The sequence below is a fragment of the Thalassophryne amazonica genome, chromosome 10 (assembly GCF_902500255.1).
Source record: "Thalassophryne amazonica chromosome 10, fThaAma1.1, whole genome shotgun sequence".
NCBI lineage: Eukaryota > Metazoa > Chordata > Actinopteri > Batrachoidiformes > Batrachoididae > Thalassophryne > Thalassophryne amazonica.
The window spans coordinates 29985809-29995720 of record NC_047112.1 but is presented as its reverse complement, the minus strand read 5'-3'; the positions used below and the strand labels follow the sequence as shown (position 1 = coordinate 29995720).

The 9912-nt window shown below is 40.9% G+C and overlaps 1 protein-coding gene across 1 annotated transcript; it reads right to left on the bottom strand.

Annotated features, from left to right (window-relative positions):
• Nucleotides 1–522: 522 nt before the first annotated feature.
• LOC117518077 (transcription factor 7-like 1-A) lies at nucleotides 523–1912 on the bottom strand. The gene is made up of 4 exons (XM_034179141.1): nucleotides 1222–1912; nucleotides 1025–1129; nucleotides 907–946; nucleotides 523–761 (listed from the first exon to the last, which is right to left on the bottom strand). Exons 1-4 carry the CDS (start codon nucleotides 1591–1593, stop codon nucleotides 523–525), a joined length of 756 nt encoding a protein of 251 aa, XP_034035032.1. The 5' UTR covers nucleotides 1594–1912.
• Between the last annotated feature and the right edge of the window lie 8000 nt (nucleotides 1913–9912).

Sequence of the window (9912 nt, the reverse complement as noted above, 5' to 3'; positions counted from 1 at the left end):
CAATCAGGGGATGGAAACACAAACATATTGATTTATTGCATTGTTTCTGCTTTGAATCAAAGTCTCTCATCATATATTATACCATCCATCCATCGATCCATCCAACCTGTTGGCTTTTAGTGGATAAACAATGAATGCAGAGAAACATTTGAGTTTGTACAGATAATTTATTAATGTGACAATATATAAATGTATAAAAAATATCCAAAATAAAGTGCAGGTGTAGTTTCTGGCTGACTGTCAGTGTCAGGATCTTCTGTCATTTTCATCCTGCACACAAGAAAAGGAAGAAAAAAAACACATTCAGACTTTCTACATGATGTCAGCTGCTAAAAACAAGAGTCACATGTGTGAGTGACGTCAACATACAACATGTATGATCTGAGTGTTTCTCACCTTTCTGACAGCCAACCCGTGACCCAGACGGTAAAACACGTCTTTCTCTTGCACAGTCAGAGAATCCCACTGCAGACAGACAACAGCACACCGTCAGTTAACACGCTCACTGACACAACCATAAGCTCACACACGTGCAGGAGCGTGCACACTCACCATCTGCTCCACAGTCTTTTTGTGGAGGCCGTCGAGTTGGAAGGTGTCTTCATTTGTCAAATGGCTCCTCTGCTCCTCCCAAAATGTGCAGAAACTTTTAGTTGGGATCATGACGGGGATTCGGACAGTGTGGCTGTCGTCATCCCCGTCTTTGGACTTTTGGGCCGTTTCTTCTGACCGTTTCTTCTTTTTTTGTCTTTTCTTTGGTTCTGCAGTACAAACAACAGGAACATCAACAATCACACTTCACCATTTAAATAAAACTGCATTTATTAATTTTAATATGAAAGGACTTTCATTTGAAAAGGCTGCTGTGTTTCTTCTTTTGGGGAAATCTTTAATCAAAAGTCTTACCTTCAGTCCCGGTCTGACTGTCTGACTTTCTCTTTCTGACCTGAAGAAAAAAAAAAGACACGTCTGACATTTATCACAAACTGTTTTTAACACTCAGTGTGTTGGATGTGTTGCTCACAGTCTTGGTGGGCCTCCACTCTGGGTGCAGCGTGTAGTGCCTGTCGCTCTCCTCTCTCTGCTGTCGGTGATATTTTTCCTTCTCTGTTTCAGAGAGGAATTTCCACTGCAAACAGACGAAAACACGTCGTCAGTCAACACGCTCACTGACACAACCACAAGATCGTGCACGTGCAGGAGCGTGCACACAACTCTCACCATCTGTCCCAGAATCTTGTTCACGGCAGCAGAGTCTGTGATGCCGTACTGCGCCACCACAAGGGGGCGCTGCTCCTGACGAAATAACATGAAAGAGTTGGGGGGTTTTTTAATGTGAGCTTTGGGTGGGGAAGGAGAGCGGGGACGGACGCTGCTGCCTGATGGGGAGGGAGTGACGGGAGGAGCGACAGTGATGTCGGGGACGACGCATGGTGGCAGAGCAGGATTGGGGGGAGGGACTGTGCAGGTGGGAGGAGCATCTGTGTAGGGAGGGACCAAGGGAGAGACGCTGACTGTGGGCGGGACAGGAGAATCTGGTGGGACGTCCAGAGGCCCATTAGTGTCCTCAGGACAGACAAAGTCCTCGATCATAGGATCATCCGAAACCTGGAGAAACAAGCAAACACAACCAGTTATTAGAAAAATGTCCTCTGTCCATGTTTGTCCTCAGTCCGTCTCTCCTTTAATGAAATCTATTCATCACAACAGCTGCTTCTTTCATTTACAAAATATAGTATCATTCAGAGTACTGAGAAGTATTAGTGCTCATAAGTTTTTTTCTTCTGTGGTTGATCTTCTGTCCAACCAACATTTATGTTTTATGTGACACTGAAATTAATGTTTATATTTGTTGCTTTCAGTGAAACTGAATACAAACTTTCTGCTTTGCTGCTCAAAACTTTATGACACTTTAAAGTGTGTGTGTGTGTGTGTGTGTGTGTGTGTGTGTGTGTGTGTGTGTGTGTGTGTGTGTGTGTGTGTGTGTGTGTGTGTGTGTGTGTGTGTGTGTTTCTTTATTTGAAAGAATAAATGGTCATGAATGATGTCATGATGTAACACTCCTGCTGATGGCATGTTGTGTCCAGCCTCACCTGTTCCTGCTCAGGAGGTGCAGGAAGAGAAGGTTCCTGATCCAGATATCTCTGGAACCAGTCCTCCAACGATGTGTCCACATAAGGTTCCTCTAAGGCCGCACTCTGTTCAGAGCTCAAATCGATGACTTCCTGAATCAGTCCAGGGACAAAGTTGTCCATACAGTAGTAGTCCATGCTGGAACACGAACACAACATTCAAAATAATAATCATTCATTTATAGAAAATTACAAAGTGCTTTACACAATAAAAGCATAAAAATAAAAATTCCATGAGAACAGCTTTGACAGTTTTGAGAACAGCAGTCAGTTAAACGTGAAGTTTCCATGTTTGATTTTTGTAAATATACCAGCACTAAACTCGGTCACTGAGGTTACTGTTAGCAAAGTTAAATAAGAACTCCGAACGTTCATACTTCCAATAATATTTCACAATAAAAGTTTGAAAGCAAAAAGCAGACGAACGACTTTTACTGTGAACGTCAACTGTGTCTAACTTGACAACACTGTGAAGTTAAAATCCGTTCTTTTTCTAAAAAAAAAAAAACGACCAACCTCCAGTTTGTATCAAGTTTCAGTAGTTCAACTGAATAAAATCCTATCTTTGCTGTGGGTGAAACATTGAATTTTACTGTGTTCAGAGTTAGATCCACGTTGGGGGGGGGGGGGGGGGGGGGGTTAATTAATTTACTTTTTCAAATATTCTGTATGTTTAATTCACGTCTCAGTCCCTCCAAATAATCTGTATACTCTGAATTATTTATATTTTCATATATTTCATAACATAAACAGCAACAAAACTGAGTCAGTTTTTACAAACAAACCCACAATTTACACAAAATATACTCTGATATTGACAGAGTAATATTTTATCTGTATGTTTTATTTTAAAACATTGTTAAATCTCACCTCTGTTGTGTGTTAACAGTTTAAAATTTCTGCTTTTGTGTTTCTGACTTCTCTCTTCAGCAGTTGTGCCAGAAATGATTCCAGGATTAATAAGAGCTTCACTTAATAAGACGTTAAGGTGATGACGTCAGAGCGTTACGCCCCGCCCGCCTTTGGTCCCCACCCACTCAGAGACGGTTTTATGTTTCTAGCACTGGTACCACAGTCTCTTATACAAAGAGACTGGGAGCGTGTTTATGAAAACATGGCTGTGATTGGTCCATCTGATAAGTCGGCCGCTATTGGCTATCACGCCACGCTCTGTGATTGGCTGTGGCGTAACCGCCGAAAATGTAAGTTGGTTCCACTCCTCCAGAGACTGTGGTACCAGTGCTACGTTGTAAACAAAGGCTGCAGCCAATCAGAGAGTGGCGTGTCTTAACCAATCAGCAAAATGTCAGAATCCTGACTAAAAGTCACGTGACCAAATAACCCGATACCGACTTCTTTGCATTGGTTGGAGGAGTGGAACCAACTTATCATGTTTCAAACATCGTGTCAGAAAAAAAATCTGTCTTAAATTTTCATTTTTGACACAATAAATTGAAATTCACATGATAATCAGTTTAAATTGGAAAAACAAAACAAAAAAAAAACAGACGAAACCATTCAAGTTGTATGATTGACCTTGATGAACAGTTGATGAAATGAAGAGAAAATTTATCAAGGTACAAATGCCTTTACTTCTATTTGATTTATGAAAGGAACATGAAAGTTTAATAATATATTCAGAAAATTCATGACAATGTAATAGCAAGAAGAGAACTCAGACAATAACCAACTAACTTTTATTGTTTTTATGTTTCTTTTCTCACTCACTCAACTTCAACCACTTACTCCAATTAAGGTTTGTATTCTGTTCTCTGTGTCTTTATTTCTCATTTTTACACACTGTATGACCTCTGATCCTTAAAGTGCTTTAAAAACAAACCTTTATGATGCAGTCATCTGATGTGTGTGTGTGTGTGTGTGTGTGTGTGTGTGTGTGTGTGTGTGTGTGTGTGTGTGTGTGTGTGTGTGTGTGTGTGTGTGTGTGTGTGTGTGTGTGTGTCTGTGTGTGTGGTTTTTTTTATAATTGTTTATTATGGTTCTTATAATCATTTTATTGCGTCATCCTCACCACCTGTCTTGTGCATTGTTGTTTTGACCCCTACAAAAACGAAATAAATACATTTAAAAAATTTAAAATGAAATCCACTTTTGTTTTGATTAGTTTCTTTAGTGAACGGAAAAACCCTACATATGTATGTATGTATGTATGTATTTATTTATTTATTTATTCGGCACAAAGACTCAGTAATAACAAAAAACTCATAAATAGGACAATTTAACAGTGAACCCATGTGACCGAAAGTGTGTGGGCAGAAGCAGAAGCAAAAGCTTAATATATGACAGAATCATCACACCCATACATAATTACAGTTATTTTGGAATCAGAGAAAGTGTGTAAGACCGTGTAGAAACATAAAACAACAGTGAAGCACAGTGTGTGTTATAAAATAAGTGTCCATTCATTTTCTGAACGGATAAATAACATAGTTTATGCCTGGTGTAAACATCTATGATAAACTGTAAATTATTTTAAAAAATCATACATTGTGATTTCCAGATTTTTTTTTTTTTTTTTTTTTAGATTATGTCTCTCACAGTGGACATGCACCTAAGATGAAAATTTCAGAGCCCTCCATGATTTCTAAATGGGAGAACTTGCAAAATTGCAGGGTGTTCAAATACTTATTTTCTTCACTGTATATGCACTTCCTCAGGAGGCTCAGATCCTTCAATCTCTGCAGAAATATGTTGCAGATGTTTTATCGCTCAGTGGTGTCCACCGCACTGTCATCTTCTTCGCTGTCGTGTGCTGGGGCAGCAGGCTGAAGGCAGCTGACATGAACAAACTCAACAAGCTCATCAGGAGGGCTGGCTCTGAACTGGAGTTGGAGCTGGAGTCTGTGGTGGAGGTGTCGGAGAGGAGGATGTTGAGAAAACTGCTCACCATCCGGGACAACACCTCCCATCCCCTGCACGCCACACTGATGTCCTGTCAGATCACTTTCAGCCAAAGACTCAGGCCACCGAGGTGCTCCACAGAATACTACAGGAGATCCTTCCTACCTGTGGCAATCAGATTGTATAACTTCTCCCCCTTCTGCAGGATGAATACATAACAGAGTTTTCAGTTACTCAGAGCTATGTGCAATACTGTCAAACAACTTGTGCAAGTGTCTTTCAGTCATTTTGCCTAAACATGTCATACTCATCGGTCTCATTGTAAAAATAAATTAATAAAACAATCAGAAAAATAATAAGGCATTGTTTACTGTTTCGGCACTATGGCAAAATAATTTCCTTTGGGATGAATAAAGTTCTTTCTGATTCTCTATCTATCTATCTATCTATCTATCTATCTATCTATCTATCTATCTATCTATCTATCTATCTAGCTATCTATCTATCTATCTAGCTATCTAGCTAGCTAGCTAGCTAGCTAGCTAGCTAGCTAGTGTGCAAGAGTCATGGGTAAGTATGTTTCTGGGCCTTCAGCCAGGGTTCCATCAGGTGTCATTGAACTGCGTCAGCTCAAACAAAAACAGAGCAGAATCAATCAGCTGGAACTAACAGCTCATAAAGCACTAGTTCCCAGCAGTAAACCTGCAGAGGAGCCCAGAGGTTATTAATGTGGGTGCTGGCAGCTAGCTATTTGCTTCAATAAACAGATCCAGTATTTATACATAATGAGGCTGAGACCTGTTAAATTGGTAATGACACAATTAAGGAGGACAGGAAAAATGGTGTGATACAACACAAGTATGTTATATGAAAGGGAAAACAGATGGGTCTTCATTCTGGACTTGAGTGACTCCAGAGAATCAGACTGTTTTATCTCTGCAGGCAGACTGTTCCACAGAACAAGCACACGATAAGAGAAAGCTCTGTGCCCTGCCGACTTCTTTTTAACCTTCGGGACACACAGCAATCCTACGTCCTGAGAATGCAGAACACGGACCAGGTAAAATTAAGTCAGCTCCATAAGAAGCCAGTGAAGGGAGAGCAAAATTTGGGTAATATGGTCAAACTTTCTGCTCCTAGTCAAAGTTCTAGCCAGGGGTGGTCCTGGAGACAGGCCGACCGGGCAGCCGCCTGGGGCGGCATCGCGGGGGGGGGGGGGGGGGGGGGGGGCACGACCGTGCGGACAAAAAACGAAAAAAAAAAAACGGGGTGGGGGGGTTGTCCTGATGGGGGAGTTCGTGGTTACGTTACGTTACGGCAGAGCGGCGCCCCCACCTTCCCGTCCCATGGCGGCTTTCCTCTCACTCATTCCCGCAGCTTCACAGTGCTATAAACAGTAGCGAAGCAAAGACTGCAGCGAAACGAGACGAGTCATTGGATAAATGCTGGGCTTTGTCCCGCCCATCGGACGCTCAGCGTGTCTGGGGGTCTATGGGGCAGTGGGCTGGCCTTGGCTGGCCCGGACACTCAGCTTCTGCATGATGATTGGATGATCTGTCTGAGGCTGAATCCCTTTTTGATTGACAGCGAATTGAGCGAATCAGCGATCTTTTGGTGTAAACATCCGTGGGAGCATTTTTAAAATTTTCATTCTTTTCTGAGTTGAACCGGAGACTTTCCTAATCCTCTTAGCGGCATTTTCTTTGTTAAAAACGACTAGCGACAAATCAAGCTTCTATTTCTGGTGGGGTTTTTCTTTTTTTGTAGCTGCTTGTGTTTGGAGACTGACTTCTATCACTCTTTCTGACTTCTATCGCAGTTTCTGTCCCTACCGAGCAGCGGGTGCTGCTGAGCTCCTCCACCGTCACAAAGCACTCACAGGCGGACACACTTCACATTAGCCTCTCGCCAGTCCCAGCTAGCGAGCTAGCTAGGTAGCAAGCTGCACATAATGGCAGACAATTTGAATGTTGTGGACCGGATTTTGGCGAAGCCATTTGATAGTCTTCCTTACGAAGAAGCCATGGCTGCTGTCATGGCTTCAGCTCTCTGTGGTTTGCAGGCCAAAGTTAAAGCAATAGCCCCCAGTGCAATGTTTGTGCATTGCTATGCACACAGACTGAATCTGGTTCTGTCTCAGGGGGCTAAATGCTTATCTGAGTGCAGAATATTTTTTGCATCACTCTCTGGGTTTGCCACATTTTTCTCAAAATCCACAAAGAAGATGTCTTTTCTTGAGTCTGCAGGCTGCTCAAGGTTGCCCAGAAATGCTCCTACTCGATGGAATTTCACATCACGGATAGTGAGCACTGGGGCAAACAATTATGATGCCCTCCTGCAAACTTTTGAGATGATCATTGCAGATAAGTCCATGGATGATGACACATTAGACTGTGCCAATTTCTTTGTGTTTGTTATTGCAGTAGTCATTAAAACTGGAAATTTGTTCTTGAAAATAGCTGCTGTGAGTTAATTTGTGGGATTGTGGGTGTTCTAGACGAAGTTAAAGCGCCTTGGGGCAACTGTTTGTTGTGATTTGGCGCTATATAAAAAAATTGATTGATTGATTGATTGATGGGTGGTGGGGCGGAGGTGGTGGCCTTGTTAGTGTGCACGCGGGGGGGGGGGGGGGGGGGGGGGGGCACGCAGGGGGTTTTGCCCGGGGAGTAAATCACCCTAGGACCGCCACTGGTTCTAGCAGCAGCGTTTTGAACCAGTTGGAGACCTCAAATGCTGGACTATGCTCAGCCAGAGAACAGGACATTACAGTAATCTAGTAATAAGTAAGGGGAGGTGATGGTCTAGTGGTTAAAGTGTTGGGTTTGAGACCAGAAGATCCTCAGTTCAAATCCCAGCCTGACTGGAAAATCACTAAGGGCCCTTGGGCAAGGTCTTTAATCCCCTATTGGTCCTGGTGTGTAGTGAGTGCCTTGTAGGGCAGCACCCTGACATCGTGGTGGATGTGAGGCATTATTGTCAAGTGCTTTGAGCATCTGATGCAGATGGAAAAACGCTATATAAATGCAGTCCAATTACCATTTAATCTAATCTATGGCATTGAAGACATGCATTCATTTTATTCTTTCTTTATTTATTTATTGGTCCGTGTGTGGGCGGGGGAGCTCATAAAAATGATTTGGAATCACTGCCCTATGCAAAGAAACACCTCTGGTTTTAAGTTATCCTTGTGCAGATTTAATGTTTGATCTCGATAACATTGGTAACAAATATCTGGAGTCACCCACAATGGAAAGTGTTTACACATCCTTTTCTTGGCATGTTGCTGTTTCAGCATCCAAAGCAAATAGAGTTCTAGGCATGATAAAAAGGGCGTCCTCATTTATCGACAGACTCATTTCTTCTTTTGTATGGCCCTTTCGTATAAGACCTTTGTTTGTCCCCATCTTGAATATTGTGTTCAAGTCTGGGCACCATACCTAGAGGAAGATACAAATACTTTAGAAAAACGTGCAGAGAAGGGCCACAAAGTTGGTTCCAGAATTGCGGCTTATGTCATATGAAGAAAGACTTTCAGAATTAGGTTTAACTACCCAAGAAGACAGACGTACTAGAGGTGACCTCATCAAGATTTATCAAATTTGGCATGGTTTTGAAAATGTAAATTTTGCAGATTTCTTTCAAGTGAGAAGGTATGCTGGCCTGAGAGGCCATGAACTGAAACTGGAAGTACAAAGGTCCAGTTTGAATTTAAGAAAAAAAAATATTTAGCAATCGAGAAACTGGAATATGGAATAGTTTACCACGAGAAGTGGTCTCCTACCCAGTGTTAACGTTTTTAAAATAAATTATGATTTGTATAATAATACAAACACCACCAGCTTTTAAAAAATGTTATTATTGCAACTTTTATTGTTATGATGTGTCTTTTATATACATTTTTGTATACATCTTTTTTACACAATAAATTGAATTGTGAATTATTGTGTCATCTATGTATTTTTTGAATGTCAGGTACGTGCAATGAATTCTACTAAATAAATTCATTCATCCACACTCATCTTACCCTACGACGGTGTTTTAGGGCCACATAGATTTTTTTTATTTTTTTTTTTAAGACTTCGAGAATAAAGTCGTAATATTACGAGAATAAAGTCGTAACTTTAAGACTTCGAGAATAAAGTCGTAATTTTACGAGAATAAAGTCGTAATTTTAGGAGAAAATGTAATATTATGAGAATAAAGTTGTAATTTTACGAGAATAAAGTCATAATTTCGACTTTTTTCTTGTAATGTCGCGACTTTATTCTCGTAATGTTACGACTTTATTCTCGTAATATTACGACTTTTTTCTTGTAATTACGGCTTTATTCTCGAAGTCCAAAAAATAAATAAATAAATAAATAAAATAAAATAAAATAAATTTAACGTGGCCCTAAAACTCCGTCGTATCTTACAGCTGTATTCATTCTAAAAACTGTTGCTTGTTCTGGAGAAGGCTTGTCGACAGTTTTTTTTTTTTCTTCTTTAACAATTTAACGCAACAGAACGAGACACGCCCACTTACACACCACCGACTGCAGAGAACATGCATCAGAACGTTCAGCCCTTACTATTTTACACGGAAATAAACCACTTCCTTAAAAAAAAAAAAAAGATATAAAAAAGACAAGAAAACGGATTTTGAACGATTAAATTTCATTGCTTTAAATAACACATCGGAGGTAAAGTGTTTTTAGGAATGTTAATGATGTATTCAAGTCAGGTGACTGACTTGGCCATTGCGGAAATTTCCACTTGTCTGCCTTTCAAAATAAAAAAGAGCAGTCATCTACTTCAAATCGCCTCTACCCCATTAATCGACTTAGTTTTGGATGAAATAATGATAGAATAAGGCCCAAAATGAGTGAGTGGGTATTTCTTGGTTATTATTTGCAGCCAATGGCCGCTAGGGGGCGGGGCT